At 37.6% G+C, this 17,041-nt stretch overlaps 1 protein-coding gene across 1 annotated transcript; it reads right to left on the reverse strand.

Moving 5' to 3' along the window:
* Positions 1–1,949: 1,949 nt before the first annotated feature.
* Tktl2 (transketolase like 2) lies at positions 1,950–3,824 on the reverse strand. Its single transcript, XM_047551378.1, has 2 exons — positions 3,604–3,824; positions 1,950–3,489 (listed from the first exon to the last, which is right to left on the reverse strand). Exons 1-2 carry the CDS (start codon positions 3,684–3,686, stop codon positions 1,950–1,952), a joined length of 1,623 nt encoding a protein of 540 aa, XP_047407334.1. The 5' UTR covers positions 3,687–3,824.
* Between the last annotated feature and the right edge of the window lie 13,217 nt (positions 3,825–17,041).

Consider the following 17,041-nt stretch of genomic DNA (forward strand, 5'->3'; position numbering starts at 1 on the left):
GCAAAGCTGCTGTGGTGTTACACCTGTCCCTGGAATATCATCAGACTCTCTTGATAATCTAAAAGACCTAGGCAAAACAAAAGATCTCAGTATAGATTCAAGGCTAGAAAATATTCACTATAACAGAAATGGACATGGTTTCATCTTACCTGAAGAATTGTATACACAAGATAAATCTCACCTCCTCTCTCCTCTTTGTAGAGCTGATAGCTCTACAAAGATGAAACCCCTACGGAAACAACCGTTACAGTACAGATTCTTAAAGGCCTCTCTATGCTCTTACATAAAAATAAAGTTTCTTGTGGTATCTAAGATTCCACAAACCATTAAAAAATATCCTTGATCTACTGTCACTACTAAAAGTGTGCTTATCTTTATGCATGTTTGGTTGGAAACAGACCATTTTATATATCCACATTCAAGTTATGAGTAACAAAAGTGGAAGACTTCTCTCTATAAGCATCTCCAAAAAATAACAAGCTATTTTGGGTTAATATTTAGCCAAGTTTACTGTGTATCTAAATCAACAGTGAATCTCATTAAGACGTAAAAAATTCAAGGAGAGAAACTTGTCATTTATTAGCATTCTGCTCATGGATAGATGATATATTTAATTTTACTAGATTCAAATGATTCTATTGGAAAATGCACGGCTATATATCACATACTAGCAAATATTTTTATTTTTAATTTCTTGGCAAAATTTTTGCATATTTGCATTTCCTAAATTTCTAAAATGTTCCTATGTCAACTGTTTTCATTTTTTCAAAACAAATTTTAAATCTTATAAAAACACATCAATCATCATGACCATTTTACAAAAGGGAAAACTAGCTCAGAGAAAGAGGACAGTAGCAGAATTACTAGACCCTGATTTTTCCAATTCCCAAGATATAATAAGGACTTTTTATGAGGGCAACAAAAATAAGCAAATTACCTGACACAGACACATTCTGACTAACTTTAATTTGGATTCCAGGGTTCATTTTTGATTTAATGGACTGGTACTTCTTTCTTCTAGTCCAAGTACATAATTTATGCACTCACAGCTAAAAGTGAGAAATCTGTCTAAGAGATGACTTTTCAGTCCATCCATTGTTTTCTAGTGATTTGTCACCAGCCCCAACCTTTCTCAAAGTTTGACACAGGGTGACATAACCTTTAAAAGTGTGTTCCTGAATTACAGTTTTATGAGAGAGAAACCAAATCACATATATACAACAGAAACCAAATAATGTTGCTTGTTTTAAAATGCTTTATTATATGTATATAGATAGATAGATGAATACAATCAAATTAGCAATCTGATCACAAAAAAAGTAAAACATTTCTGAATTTTCCCAAAAAAAGTGTATGTTGGAATACACACTGGAAGTAGTTGTTCTTTCACTTCTTTACAGAACAGCCACCACAGCAGTGTCCTACATCATAGGAGATGTCACTGTGCTCTACGGTCCCTAAACCGTAGAGGGGAGATGAACTGCAGGGGAAATTTCAAGGAAACTGCAGTCACAGCATGGTGGTGGTATTATATGAAAGTTCAAGCTTTATAATCTGGGCTATTGAAATCTAAAGTTAAATTCACATTTTCTTAATTTATAAGGAAATTATATATAAGAAGCAGTTACCTCTAGATTCATACCAAGCTCAATTATTTGTAGTCTTATCAGAGAACTTTGTATTGTGGTTGTTTTACTTCCTTTTCTACAACTTAAATTTTTATAACTCACTTGAAAGATTTAAAAATGAGATAGACATTTACGTATGGTCAGAGTTTAACAGAAAGTTCAATAACTTGAGTTTTTGAATTAGTGATGGTGTTAAATGGCTTTGCTTTTTTTCAAAAGTACAACTGTATAGATGGTTTTGTAACAAGTATAAATTCAATATAAAAACATCAGTGTTTTAAGACCAAAGTCAGCAGATTTGTTAATGAGCTATTTTATATTTTAGTTCATTAAAGTGTATTTCACAGCCTCTATGATGTGTTTGGCACTGATTCCAAACATATCTAGCAATTCACTAGGTTTCCCGCTTCGAGGCACTTCTGTCACTGCCAGCTGATGAACCAGGATGTCAGGCTCCCTGGAGACAGCTGCACATACTGCTTCTCCAATACCACCTTCTCTGTAGTGATCCTCCACTGTGATAACCCGGCCACCTGTGGCTTTTGCACTGGAAATAATGGTAGCCGTATCCAGGGGTTTAATAGTAAATGGGTCAATGACACGGATAGAAATACCTTGTTGAGAAAGATCATCAGCAGCTGCCAAGGCCTCATGTAGAGTGATGCCAGATCCAATAACTGTGACCTTGTCATTGACACTGTGGCGGACTACCTTGGCCTGTCCAATCTCAAAATTTTCTTGTGCAGTATAAATAATTGCAGTTTCTGGTCGGCTGGTTCGAATGAAGCACATTCCCTTGGTATTGGCAGCCAGATAAACTGCATGCTCTGTTGAAACAGCATCACTTGGATAGAAAATGGTGCAATTGGGAATGCTTCGGAACATGGCCAGGTCTTCTAGGGCCATCTGAGAGGGTCCATCTTCACCAATGGATACCCCACAGTGGGAACCAATGAGGTTGATATTGGTTTGGGAAATGGCTCCCATTCGGATCTGATCAAATGCCCGGGTCAAAAAGGCAGCAAAGGTACAAGCAAAGGCAATGGTTCGACCACGTGTGGCACAGCCCAGTGCCACACTAACCATGTTTTGCTCAGCAATAAAACACTCTATGAAACGCTCAGGGTGTTCTTTCTTGAATAATTCAGAAAAGGTGGAGTTCTTTGTGTCACCATCCAGAACAACAACTCTTTCATGTGCATGGCCTAGTTTAGCCAGAGCCAAACCACATGCTTTCCGAGTAGCTATCTTGTCACCACCTTTGTAAGTAGGTGGAGAGGTCATTTTTATACTCGAGATGCTGATCTGAGGTGAATCTTCCACCGGGGACTTTGGCATGAGATTTTTGTTGGTCTGTATCTGACTCTCAATTAATTTGATAATTGCATCTGCTCTCTCCTTTGGCATTGGCTTTCCATGCCAATTTTCTGCATCCTCAATGTTTGGAATACCTCGACCCTTGAAGGTCTTGGCGATGACAGCAGTAGGTTTGTTCTTCACTTGAGCTGCTTGCCAAAATGCTTGGCACAAGGCCTCCACATCATGACCATCCACGAGGTAAGTATTCCACCCAAAGGCTTCACAGCGATTCTGGTAGATGTCTGTGCAGTGCTCAAGGGGGGCAGTGCCACTTTGTCCCAAGCGGTTCACGTCGAAGATGGCCACCAGATTGTCCAAACTGTAGTGGGAAGCAAAGGCCAAAGCCTCCCAGACAGAGCCTTCCGAGGACTCCCCGTCTCCCATCAGGCAGAACACCCGGTAGCTGGCCTTGTCGAAGTACTTGCCGGTGTACGCCATTCCACAGGCAGCACCAAGTCCTTGCCCGAGGGACCCTGTGGCCACGTCAACGAACGAGAGTCGCGGGGTGGGATGTCCCTCCAAGTCGCAGTGAATTTTCCTCAAGCTCAGCAAGTCCGATTGGCGGATGTCGCCTATCTCAGCCCAAGTGGCATAGAGGATAGGGGCGGCGTGGCCCTTGGAGAGGACAAACCGGTCGTTGTCCCGGTGCTCCGGTTCGGTCCGTTTATACCTCATGGCGTGGAAGAAGAGCACCGACATGATCTCGGCGGCGCTGCAACACGACGTGGGGTGCCCGGAGCTGGAGGAGCACGTGGCCCTGATGGAATGGATTCGCAGGCGGTGGGCCGTGTCCTGCAGCACCTGCAGCGTCTCCGTGTCGGGCCTGGCGTCGTTGGCCGTGGCCATGGCTGAGCGCTAGATTCAGTTCCCCGAGGGGGTGCCCCGGGAGCGCGCCGGCGGTTCCCTCAGGTGACCACGCGTGAGGCCCCGCCCAAGGGCTGTGCCGCGCATGCGCCATCTGTCCCTGTAGCGCCACCGCGTGGATGGTCAGTGCGTAACACTTACAGGCTCAGCGTTATTCAAAATAACTAAACTTTTTCATACTTTGCTGTGATATAAATTCAGAAAGGGGCATTTTCAGATCCGTGTATTATAGGAAGCTATTTGAGGGATTGTGCTCTATATTGGAGCCATTTTCCTTCATTTAAATAAGAACTGGAAAACTGAAAAGATCCCAATTCTCCTTTCATCTAACAGAGGTGACAAACTCTAAGCAGGGACTTTCTCAGAGCAAGTAAAAATTCTGAATATCAGCTTTAACAGCAAAAATACAATGACTAAGTAGCCCAAGAGTCACAGGACAAACAAATCCAAAACCACTCACTAGAAGAATAACCAGAACTGCAGTTTCCCCACTAAATCCTAAAGAACTATTGTTGTGTTAGAATAATTAAGTAGGAGGTCATTAGGCTGCGGCAGTTTCAGCTCTCTGGGTTCCTACCTAAGCAGATCAAAACACAGTTCAGAATAAACAGTACAGTGAAACGAGCTTCACCAGACAGAAACTGCCAACTAACTTCTGGTAGAGTCTTTGCACTCTGAGTTCAATACAGCTTTACTTTAACCAATCAAATATTTTCTTTGCCTTGTTTCTGCTTTCACCTTATAAAAGCTTCCTTATGGGCCCTTTTGGCAGAGTCCCCAAACTGCTGGGCGTCTGGTGTGGTCTGATCTGTGAATTGCCAAATGCTCAAATAAATTCTTAAAGTCTTAATGTGTCTCAGTGTACCTTTTAATAACTGTTACTACAAATAATTTTCAAAACAAAATTAGTTACTTAAGTTTTAAAACTGAACTTGTGCCATTGCCAAACTCTTCCAGCAAGCAAAAGTTAGAGCTTGTCATCAACAACACAAAATGAAAACAATGGCAGTATATCATATTCCCCCGAGTTGCAGTGTTAAACATCTTGGTTCTTAAGCAATAATTCTTAAATTCTTTACCCTGACTTCACAATAAAATTACAATACTTAAAAAAATGCCTGAGTTCCTCCCCAGACAAATTTAATTTAAATTTCTGAAACTAAAGTCTGAGAGGCTATGTTTTTAAAAAATGCACCCATTGATTCAAATCAAGATTAAGGTTAAGAACAGATAATATGGTTAATGGGAGCAGGCAATCTGGAGATAGATCAGTGGTTCTCAACATTGGTTGTACTTTAAAATCATCTGGGAAGCTTTATAAAAATCTCATGTCCAGGCTGCACTCCAAACCAATTAAATCAGAATTCTGGAGATGAATTTAGGCATCAGTAATTTTAAAAGCTCCCTGGAGAATTTCAGTGCTTCCTCGGGGTTGTAAACAACTTACACAGGGGGTCTAGCTACTCTTTAATGTCTCTTGCTTGGTATTTCAGAAAAATATTTTAGACTTTTTTATGATTCTAAGTAGCTCTATTATTTTACTTTTTAAGGACACATTGGGATAAACAGTAATGGTATGACACTAACGTTTTTTAACACTTGGTGAACAAATGTTGGAGATGGACAAATCTTTAAACAATTATCTTATATTCATCATTCCCCATGTCCTTTGCAAATCAATGTTTGTTTTATCTTTTTAGGCAAATAAAGGGACAGAAAATACAAGCGGACCAGACTAGGACTAGGAGTAAAGAAGATGGATATTAGAAGGAAAAAAATAATCAGAGTATCAAATAGCAAACTAGGGAGGCGGGGCAGGGCTGGGTAGGAAAGCAGTAAATAGAAACACAGGTGGCTAGCTCATTGTTATTTTGCAGAAGAGAGCTCCAATCCACACAATCTAAATATAATAGTAGAAAAATGATCTATGAGGCAGTGTCCACATGAAAAACATATGGGAGAATTAGGAACTAGTTAACTTTTCTTTCCAAGGACCCAAATTCTTCCATTCACTGAACCTATTATACAGCTATTTGCTAAAGTAAAAGGTTGTTAACATGAATTAAAGTCATTTTGTGTGTTTGTATGAAGAAAAAACTGTTGTCTTGGAGATTTAATACCTTAAATAATGAGTATGAATTTCCCTCTGTCATTCTGTCAGACCATGTGGATGTTTCATGCTATAGAAATAATTTTTTGTATTTATTAAATGTTATGTTAGTTTTGAAAGGGAAATCTGGAAAGTTATATGTATGTATATATAGATGTATGCATATTTGAGTTATTATTTTCTTTAAATGTGCTTCACCATATACAACGAATAACTATAAGTATAGATTATATGTAATTTGATAATGCAAAATTACCCAATGTGACCATGAACACAATTTAGTAGGATAAATCAAATACACAATACCATTTTTTGTTTCACTTATTTAAAAGAGGCTATTACTGACAAAAGACCAACCAAAAAAATTTAAGGCAGTATGCCAAAAACTTAGTTGTCAGTTGAAGAATACATTATTAATTATGGAAGTCATTTTGAAGGCCAGTTAAAAGATTTGGCAAATAGAAAAATACTTATTCACTTATTAATAATTATTCACTTATTTATTCACAAGAGGTAGAGATTAGCAAATTCAAGGGCCTATTGGGCTTGTGGGAAGGGTGGTACCTGAACATGGGGATAGCATAAGAGGGCTGGATGGGCCTGTAGCAAACAGAAGGGTACAAGCCCCCTGAAAGGCACTCCGAACTGAAAATCTTATGAATGTTTTGTTGGACAAATAAAACAGACCAGGCTTCCCATTTTGACTCCTGATTTAAAGTCTGTTTAAACAACAACTATAACAAATTTCTTATTTTACCTTTGTTTAAATTTTTCACTGTAATTCTCCTATTTTGCAGAAGTATTCACTGTGGTGTATATTTCCCATGAAAATAAAACCCAGCAGGATCACTCATACAAGTAGCTTCGGAAGAGAAAATATAAATAACAGAATTTGGTAAGTGAGATTTCTACTGGGCTACAGTAGAGTAAACAGAGCACATAGTTACTGATTACTCAGGAGGTCTACCTGATTTGTGAAACCATATATTTTCACCATGCAAGGGTGAGTAGTATTTACAGGTTAGGAACCCTGAAGTTTTACTTACATCTTATCTGTTGAGTTTTGTTAAAAGAGAAACATAAAAAAGACACAAATGAATTCATTTTTTCTCCCATTATTTGAGTTTGGCTTAGTAGCCAGAGTACAGATCAAAGGGAAGGTATGATCCTTGTGTTAGGCAGGGTGTGGTAGTGCACACTTGTAATCCCAGAGGTTGGGGAGGCTTAGGCAGGAGGATTGCAAGTTAAGAGACCAGCCTCAATTTAGCGAATCCCTAAGCATCTTAGTGAGCCCTTAAGCATCTTAGTGAGACTCTGTCTCAAAATAAAAACTACAAAAAGACTGGGGTGTGGCTTAGTAGTTAAACACTCTTGGTTTCAATTCTTGGTATAAAGAAAAAAAAGATTCTTGTGTAAGGCACTAAGTTTCTTGAAGGGGGAAATGGGCAATACTCCTCTGGTTATCACTTTGAAAATTACAGCAGATGTTACTGTTATTCCTATACTACTTTTTCTATAGTCTAAAAATCCTATTTTGGGCTGGCGATGGAGAAAGATAGGGAAGAGGTAGCAAGATATTTAGAAAACTATGTCTACCACTCGACTTTAGAGGATAGATGTGATTGATCTAAGATGAGCATTACCTTTTCCTTTTGCTAGTAATAGAGGTCAGTCTCACTTATAGTCAGTAAGATATAAGCAAAAGTCTGCTCTGGGTTAGAATGATTTCTATGAAAAGTTTTTCTTCCTGGTAAATGCTTGTGAGTAAAGAAATGAGTTGTCTTCTTTTGATCCCCCTACCACCCACCATCACTACCTCCACCACCCCTCCCTTCAGAATATGTGGTGTTAGAGGCATTACTTTAATGCAGTAAGCTCAAGAATGATGGTTGGAATGGAATAATAAAGGATTTGGATAATTCAAAACTTTGTGGATTCACAACCAGCCTTAGGACCAGTATTTCCAAACTTGCTAAGAAAACAGCAAATGTCTCTGTGGTTTTCACAGCTATGTGGGGTGAGTTTCTATAAACTGCAGTTGAAAGCATTCCTAGCAAATACAAAATGAATCATTTAAGCTTGTTTAATTCTATGATCAGGGAAAAAAAAAACAACAATAAAGAGGTTCAGAATAGAATGGATGGTATGCAAAGGAGTATAGTTTTCTTAGTAGTTTTATTTTTGATGTCTTTCCATTCATATGCCTACAACTCAGACCTTTTTTGTTATATCATTAGTGTCACTGCTGTTGTTGATACACTGACTATCTCTTGGAAAACTAAAATCTTTACACTTGGTACATGGGTATCATGTATAGGAAGGACTCAAATAGTGTGTATCATACTCATTTACTGTCTGACCTAGTTGGTTGAGTATAGTACAAATGTATAAATGACATTTCAGTATGTGTGTGTTCATATGGCTCAGTAACATTTTGTGAAGAATATTCTTCTCTCCCTGCCCTGATAATAATTTTGGAACATACCAATACAAGCATCTCTTACTTTTGAAAGATAAAAGATAATGAAAAATAATAGCAATTATTTAATTTTTTAAAAAAATCCAAAGTATTGGATTTATACTGTATTACTGATTGTGAGTCAGTGTGATCTACCTCAAATATAAATTTTAATTCATTCTATTGACCCTTTTGAACTAGGGCTACTATTGCACACATCAAATGTGGGATAAGTATGTGTGTGTGTGTGTCCTACCTAACCTCTTCCCACCCTCAGATCAAATTCAGTCCTCAACAGAGAATTTATTTTAACTAAAACAATTTTATCGGATTTGTTGAGTTATAGTTAAAAACAATGATATGAAGAACAGTAATCCATTTAATCACAAATTAGTGAATTTGAACAAATGTTTGTGTCTATTTAACTACCACCACAATAAAAATATTTTTAAGTACTTCTGTCATTCCAGAACATTCCATTATGTTTTGCTTTCAGTTGCTCTCCACCCTGGGCCTCACCAATCTGCTTTCTGTTTCTGAGCTCTGTTTCTTCTTTTGCTTTCCAATCTTCTCCTTTCCTGATCTTCAGTTTGAATACTTTCTATTGCTATGACTTCAAGTTCACTGATATTTTCTCCTACAGTGTCTAGTCTGATGTGAAACCCATTCATTGCAATTTTTATTTCAAATATAGTACTTTTAATTTCTAGAAGTTCCATTTGATTCTTCTTTAAATCTTTCTCTACTCACAATAGTTTCATTTAGTCCTTCTAGCAGAGTACATAAAGATGTTAAAAAGTTCTTGTTTGCTAAAGCTATCATTTTCCCCTCTGTTCCTAGTGACTATTTTTGCTTTTGATAATAAATGGCACTACCTTGCTTTTTAAAATATTTGGTATTTTTGAAAAATGCTCAATCTTATTTAGGGATGCTGAATTTAGCCTTATTGTATTTTTTAAAGGAAAGTTGGACTTTATTCTGGAAGGCAACCTGTTTTGTTTTTTTTTTTAATGTTAATTTTAATAAAGAAAATCTAGAGTAAGCTTTTCTCTAGTGATAGTTTGGTGACCCTACAAAATCATAACCTCTTCAGGGTCTCCATTGAATGTCCTGAGTATTCAACAAGCACCCTCTACTCTGGCTTATCAGACTCTAATGTCTCTGCCTATGTGAGCTCTGGGAACTGCTTAGATATTACTGCTTCTGAGTTGTCATTTGCCTGGCCTTGTGGATATGCACTTGATGCAAGGGTTTTCTTCCTACAATTTCTGGGGATCTATATCAGACACAGATCTTCTTTCTTGTAAGCATTCCGCCGCCAGCTCAGCCTCCTGAGCTCTAGTCTCTGCTCCTGTATCTCAACACTTCTCTGTCAGATACCCTTCCCTGTAGGCCTCTCTGTAGTGTGCCTCCAGGAGAAAAGTCAGACAAATAACATGTTTTTCTTCATTTTTTTTCCCTCTCCATAGCCCTATGTTGCCTCTTTTCCAATATATGGAAACTGTTGTCTTGTTTTTGTATAGTTTGTCTAGTTTTCTATCTGTTCAAGGCTCGAAGAGAAGGGTCATTCCCATTACTCCATCATGACCTCAGAACAGCGGTTCCCAATATTTTGAATGTTCATACCTTTGTACAGGGCATGTACTTTCCAGATAATGACAGCTCAGCCTGCCTCCCTCCTGATTGTCGAGCACCCCTCTGATTCACGTGCTGGCCTTATCCCTGACTTCATAAGACTTTGGAGTTAGAATTACTAACTATATCAATTATGAATAACATTTCCTATGTCATTTAAAAAGTTGTTCTCCTAATAAAATCTTAATTGTTAAGAAGTATCAAAAATTCCATTGTTAAGTTTAGATTTGCCAGCAAGATTTAAAATTGCTCTGTTAAGCACAAAAAAAAAAACCCTTTTGAATTTGAATGATTTAAATTGAACCTCTCAAAAACATATCAGATAACTACCTTTCTTCTTATAAAGGTTACATAGAGCATTAACCTTTTCTTGGATGACTAATGGTCATCATTATAAACACTGGCTATTGTGCTCTATTGAAATTCAATGAAAAATTCAATCAAACAGATCCAAGTAACTATTGAGAAGAGTGTCTGAGGAAGGTTATTTCCAGCATTTTTTGTTCGGAATAAATGTTTGACTTTTGTTACTGTACCGTAGTCTATTTTTCGTACTATGTGACTGTGGTAACAAAATGGTGAGAGAAAAGTTGAGGTAGTGACTCAAGAAGAATTTATTTCTCAATCACAAAATTGTTCATCAGGAGGTGGGAGGTCCTGTCTTGTCAAGCATCTCTGCTCAACAGTGTTTTATAAAGTCCCAGATTCTCTCCATCCTGGTCCCCAGTCATTGACTCAGGTGTCACTCTCATCTGTGAAGGTGAAACCAGAACCATCCCATCCAGTTGACTCATCACAGGAATCCATTTCTTTTTCAGGATGTGACCCAGAAATCTGAAACGTCACTTCTCATTTCGCATTGGTGAGAACTTACTTGCCTAACTGCACCCAACGTTAAGAGATTGGGAATTGTAGCAATCTGCCATTGATCTGTTAAGACTTAGAGGAAGAGCTCATATGTACTATGAGGAAAAAAGGAAAAAACAGTACTGGTTTTTCACAATTCACAATATCTACCACTTATTATTTTAATACTTAACTTTTGTCTCTGCTGTGTAGACACATAACCTTGTAAACACTATTCACAGTGTTTTCAAGTCCAACATGTTTGTCAACAAAGGATGCTTTAGAAACAAAGCAATTTTTTCATCAAATGGTAATAATTTATTCATTTCTTCACTGCATGATTAATAGATGACAACCGTGTGCAGTGCTTTACAGAGAAGTCCAAGGTGGCCGTCACCCTCTAGATGCTGGGCTTGGATCAGAAAGACAAGGTGGGCACACATGATTATAGCAATTCCCTCTGGGCATCAAATGTAGAGGGAAGAAGAGCTAGTGGCCAGCCAGTGACCAGGAAGGTGCAATGGAAGAGGGAATCATTGACCTCAGCTTTGGGAATGGGCAAAATTTTGGATAAAATATGTACGAGAGGAAGTGAGTGAGCAAGTTATGAATGTGGAAAGAGAATTCTCTTCCAAAAGGAAGGAAGGACTCTTGCGGAGAAACAGTGAGCAGGGAAAGAAGGAAGATGGATCTTGAAAAAGACTTGAAACAGGGCTAAGTGGGTTATTTTGATGTTTTGTTTTGTTCTCTTGCTTTTGAATTGAGGGCAAGGTAAAATGGAGAGATTTTTTTATCATTTGAGTGTCTTTATCATAGTAGTATTGTGGAAAATTGTTTTGGTAGTGTTAGGAAAAATAAATGGAATTGGGGGAAAAACAAAGGTAGGAGGGATGAGACTATCCAAATTGTGCAGAAGTCAGATATTAAAGGGCTTGTATTGTTAGCTCCATGCACTTTTTTAAAGAATAGTACCAAACATTAATTTTTTTATTATTATTACTTTTATTTAGCTTTTAATTTTTTACAGACTGCATTTTGATTCATTGTACACAAATGGGGTACATCATTTCGTTTCTATGGTTGTACATGATGTAGATTCATACCATTCGTGTGATCATACATGTACATAGGGTAGTGATGTCTGCCTCATTCCACCATTTTTCATACCCTCCTCCCTCTCATTTCCTTCTACATATTCTAAAGTTCCCCCATTATTCTCTCATTTTTCATCCCCCACCCCCATCAAACATTAAAGTTAATACAAGCAAGTGGAGTTACTTGACAGTCGATGCCAAAAGCAAAGAAAGCGGTGGATGTGCTTTGGTGGGTGTACTACTTTTCTAAATCTGCCACAAATTGGATGGCTCCATCAACAGATTTGGATGCTAAAAGTAAAACATCAATGTGTTGGTAGGGTTAGTTCCTCCCTGAGGGCTAGGGGAAGGATCCAAGCCTGGACTCTCTCCTTGGCGTGTGGATGGCTGACTGGCTTTTCCCTGTGTCTTCACACCATCTTTCCTTCCTCTGCATAAAGCTCCATTTTTTTCATAAGGACACCAATCAGATTAGGGCCCACCCTAATGACCTCACTTGAACTTGATTATCTCTGTAAAGACCCTACAAATTCCTCTGTAAAGACCTCCAAGTAAGGTCACATTGTAAGGTACTAGAGTAGGATTCCAATATCTCTTTTGGGGGAGACATAATTCCCCCGATACCCCAGTATAACTCCAGTCTTTATAAGAGAGTTCTCCCTATGTGTGGGTGTGAGTCCAAACTTCTTTTTATAAGGTTACCAGCTATACTGGATTAGGGACCACCCTTCTCCAGTATCACCTCATCTTTACTAATTACAACTGCCATGATCCTATTTTCAGATAAGGTCACATTCTGAGGAACTGATGATTAGGACTTCAACATGAATTTGGAAGAACACAATTCAAACAGTAACAGTGAGGATTCACATAATGTTTGTATTATTACCAAAAACTACCCACACCTGACATGGTGGTATGCGCCTGTAATCCCAGCAATGGTTCAGGAGGCTGAGGCAGGAGGATTGCAAGTTCAAAGACAGCCTCAGCAATTTAGCAAGGCCCTAAGCAACTTAGCAAGATCTGGTCTCAAAATAAAATATAAACAAGGGTTGGGGATGTGGCTCAATGGTTAAGTGACCCTGGGTTCAATACCCAGTACAAAATAAAAACAAAAACAAAAACAAGCAAAAAACCTGAAAAATGTATCCTTTATTCATAAATTACTGAAGATATATAGAATTCTGGGCTTATAGCTCCCTTTAAATGTGACGGGTGTAAAAAATATTAGCAAACTCCATTTTTATCACTTTTTCTACTACTACATATATACATGATTATAATAAGCTACCCTAAAATAAAATTTTAAAATAAGTACTTAACAATAACCAAAACTTCCTTCTTTCTACTTCAAACCTTCCTTGTTCCTTTCCCTTCTCCTGATACTGGGGTTTGAACCTAGGGACGCTCTACCACTTAGCTACATCCTCAGCCCTTTTAAAAATTTTATGTGGAGATAGGATCTTGCTAAATTGCCCAGGCTGGCTTCTAACTTGTGATGCTCCTCCAGTTTCTGGGATTAAAGTCATGTCAGCACACCTAGGTTGACGTCTTGTTAAAAGATTCACAACACTTGCAGCCTCATCTCAATCACTAACTCCCATATTTTGGTTTGCATCAGTTTATCACTAGTGTATCAAAATCTTTGTCCACTTTAATGATCAAATTCAGCTTTTCTCAACCTTTTTTTTATTGGAAAAAGTTATAAAATATATTGTTTTGAAAAATTCAAATTCAGTGGAAGAGTAGAATTAAAAGTCATGTCCTGAGCTCTCCCTACCTTGATCCTAATCTTATAAAGTTATTTTGATTCTTTCCAGCTGTTTTTCTGTGCATTTTCTGTTCCACATTTTATTGTAAATGGGATTTATTGTACCCACTATTTCATAAGTATTAGTTTTATATTTAAGTCGATAGCGTGTTTTCTTATGGATACATGTAGATCTCAAGCTTTAAGAACAACAGTAGATTTTTTTTTTTTTTTAAGTGTTTAAGTAGTGTAGCGAGTTCGAGAGATTCGGGCTGATCAAAGAAAAAGATTTGGCCACCAGGTGGCACTAGCGCACAGTTCATTTGGGAGACCCTTTGACAGTTTTGTGTGTGTTGAGGGAGCAGGTGCGGGGCACCTCCTTCCACATGACAACTTCCAAAAGGCAAGTTTGCAGAGGTCACTACCCAGAAGGGGTAGAGAGGGGAATCCAAGAGGGATTGGGAAAGTGGGCGTAAGTGTATGATGCCATTCAGCAGCATGGTGGGGCGTCTAGGAGAGAAAACTGAGGAGCAGCAATTGTGTTATATGTGATATTTATGACGAGCAGATGTTCGGTGCAATTTCTCAGGTTCTTCAAAGCAGGCAGGCTCTAAATGGCTAAGGAACTACTTTTTTGTGCTATATTTAAAATAATTGGATGTGTAAAACTTTGAGTTTGGCACTAGCAGACTTTTCAGTTAACAGGTCCCAGCCTGCTGTGAAATAGACATAGGGCCAATATACAGGGACCAGCTTTAACTCATTTAAGTGACAACAGTTTCTCCCCTGTGGGGTGGGGGGAGGCACAAACAGGTCAAAAGAAAACTTACTATTTGATATTACATCTGACAAAAGGCTAATTTTATCAAAATAATCAGAACTTCTAAAAATAAATAGAACAAAATGATAAAGCAGAATAGGCTTCTCCAAAATCAACCCTGAACAACTACAGGCACAGCAAAGAAGTGAAGTACATTGCAATTGTGAGACACCCCTGGGAAGACAGGAGGCGGTGAGTGATGGGGAGGGAGGGAGGCAGGGGCAGGTCTCAGCAGGTGCCAAGTAGGAGGGTGTCTGTAGCAGTTCTGGAGGATCTGGAGAGGTCGCACTTTTGGCTCCCGTCTCTAGGACTTAGAAGTGGGGAACACTGCAGCCTTCCAATGTGTCGAGGTTCCTCTAAGGCTGCACAGAGGGAGGCAGCCCTCAGGGGCTGATGACAACAGGAGCAGGATGAAGTTGCCCTTGCAGGCTCCTGCCTCCAACTCTTCCTGCTGCTGTCCCTGCCGCTCGCTTCTCAGAGATTTAAACTTTGCTTTCTTTAAATTCTCCAAGAAGGACACAGATGGGTGAATGTGAGTATTTCTCCAACACACATGACAGGACATGACAGTCAAATTTCATCAGTGAAATAAATTTGATGCTCCAGGTCCCAAGAAAATAGATCCCTGAGGAGTACAACTACTACTACTGAAAGACTTTAAAAATGGAATAATGCAAACTACATGAAGCAGATTAGTTGGAACAGATGGACAATGATTTAAAATAAATACAAATATACATCCAGAAGAGTTAAGGATGATCTTGATATCATAGCAAAGGGATGTGGAATTACTTTATAAGACAAGTGTAAACATTATATTTAAAAATGAAATAGATGAAATGAAGATGATAGTAGGTGAAATATTGTCGAGATGATTGTATCAAAGAAGCAAATAGTAAACCAGAAGATCAAATTCTTAAACCTCATTAGGCAGCAAAAAAATAAAGAGATGGAAAATGTGAAAGAAGTGCTAAAAGAGAGGATGAACGGATCACTATCCAGATAATTCAAATTCTATGAGGAAATTGGAAGAAGCCACAGAGTATGAAAGATATACAATAAAACACCAAAACACAAATGCATTTAGTATAATTGAAGAAGAGCCATAACAATAGAAATTATTAAGTGACTCCTCCAAGAAAATCAAACCATTCTCAATGGAACAAAAATTGAACAAAAATGAGGTTTTACAATAGTGATAATGGAATCAAGAAACAAAGAAGTAATGTATTTGGGTTTTAAAAAAATTTTTTTTAGCAGTTGGCACTCTATATCCACAGATTCTGCATCTGGGGTTCAAAGACCTCAGGTGGAGAATGTTAGGAAACAGTGTCAGTGCTGAACATCTATAGACTTTTTCTTGTTATTCCTTAAACAAGACACTATAACAACTACTTATATAGCACTTATATTGTATTAGAAGTTATAAGTCCACCTACAGATTATTTTAAATATATGGTAGGATAGGGGTAGGTGATATGCAAATGCTTTGCCACTTTACATAATGGACTTAAGCATCCACAGATTTTGGTATCCAAACATGTAAATGTGGAGTGTAAAAAATAATTATAAAGCAAACACCAAAGTAACCACCACCTAGATTAAGAAATATTGCTGGTTATCCATGAAAGTCTCAGTTAAAAATGTAGCATAATTATTTTTCCTGATTTTGAACTTTATATAAATGGAATTTATATACTGTATATATATTTTTGTAGTACTTCTTTTATGTTATAGTTAAAAATTTATCCATTGTTTTAATTAGCTGTAATTTGTTCATTTCTTTGCTACATAAAATTTATTTTATGTTTCAAGTCTTCTGTTAATGAACAATTAGTTTTTAATTGCAGTCTGGGATATTACAAAAATCATGGCTAAAGAGGACACTGTCATTGTGAACAATGCTGCTATTCTTGTATGTATATTCTGAGAGATGTGTGTCGAAATTCTTCTAGGGTATATATGTGGAAATACATATATCCAACAGAGTGTACAAATTTTAAATATCTAGATGATACCAAACTATTTTTCGATATAAGTTTTCTATTTGAGGTCAGGAACAAAAGAATGTTACCCATTACTACTATTTATAATCTTATCAAGAAAGTGCTGTTCTATTTCTGATTTATGTGTATTAGTAAAATCTAAAAAAAACTAGGCTTCAAATTCTAATGTGGAAAGATACTCAAGTCATCATTTTTTTAAAATGTGATTACGGTACTATTGAGATTTTCTACTCCTTTGTGTCAGTTTTGATAGGTTATATATTTTTCTTAGAATTGCTTCACTTTACCAAATTTAAAAAGTGAATGGCATACATTTGTTTATAATCTAATGCTTACATAAATCTGAATTGATTTCAGTGGTTTAAAATTCGATCTTGGTTAATTGGGTCTCCTCTCATTCTCTTTTTGCTTTCTCTTCTTTCTCCTCTTTTCCTCCTTTCTCCTTCATGTCCCATCAGAATATGAACTGAG

The sequence above is a fragment of the Sciurus carolinensis genome, chromosome 4 (assembly GCF_902686445.1).
Source record: "Sciurus carolinensis chromosome 4, mSciCar1.2, whole genome shotgun sequence".
Taxonomy (NCBI): Eukaryota; Metazoa; Chordata; class Mammalia; order Rodentia; family Sciuridae; genus Sciurus; species Sciurus carolinensis.

Coding starts and splice junctions, on each gene's coding strand:
- Tktl2 (XM_047551378.1), bottom strand. CDS start 3,686: ATGTCGGTGCTCTTCTTCCACGCCATGAGGTATAAACGGACCGAACCG. Junction 3,490..3,603: donor GACCGGTTTGTCCTCTCCAA/GGGCCACGCCGC, acceptor ACATCCCACCCC/GCGACTCTCGTTCGTTGACG.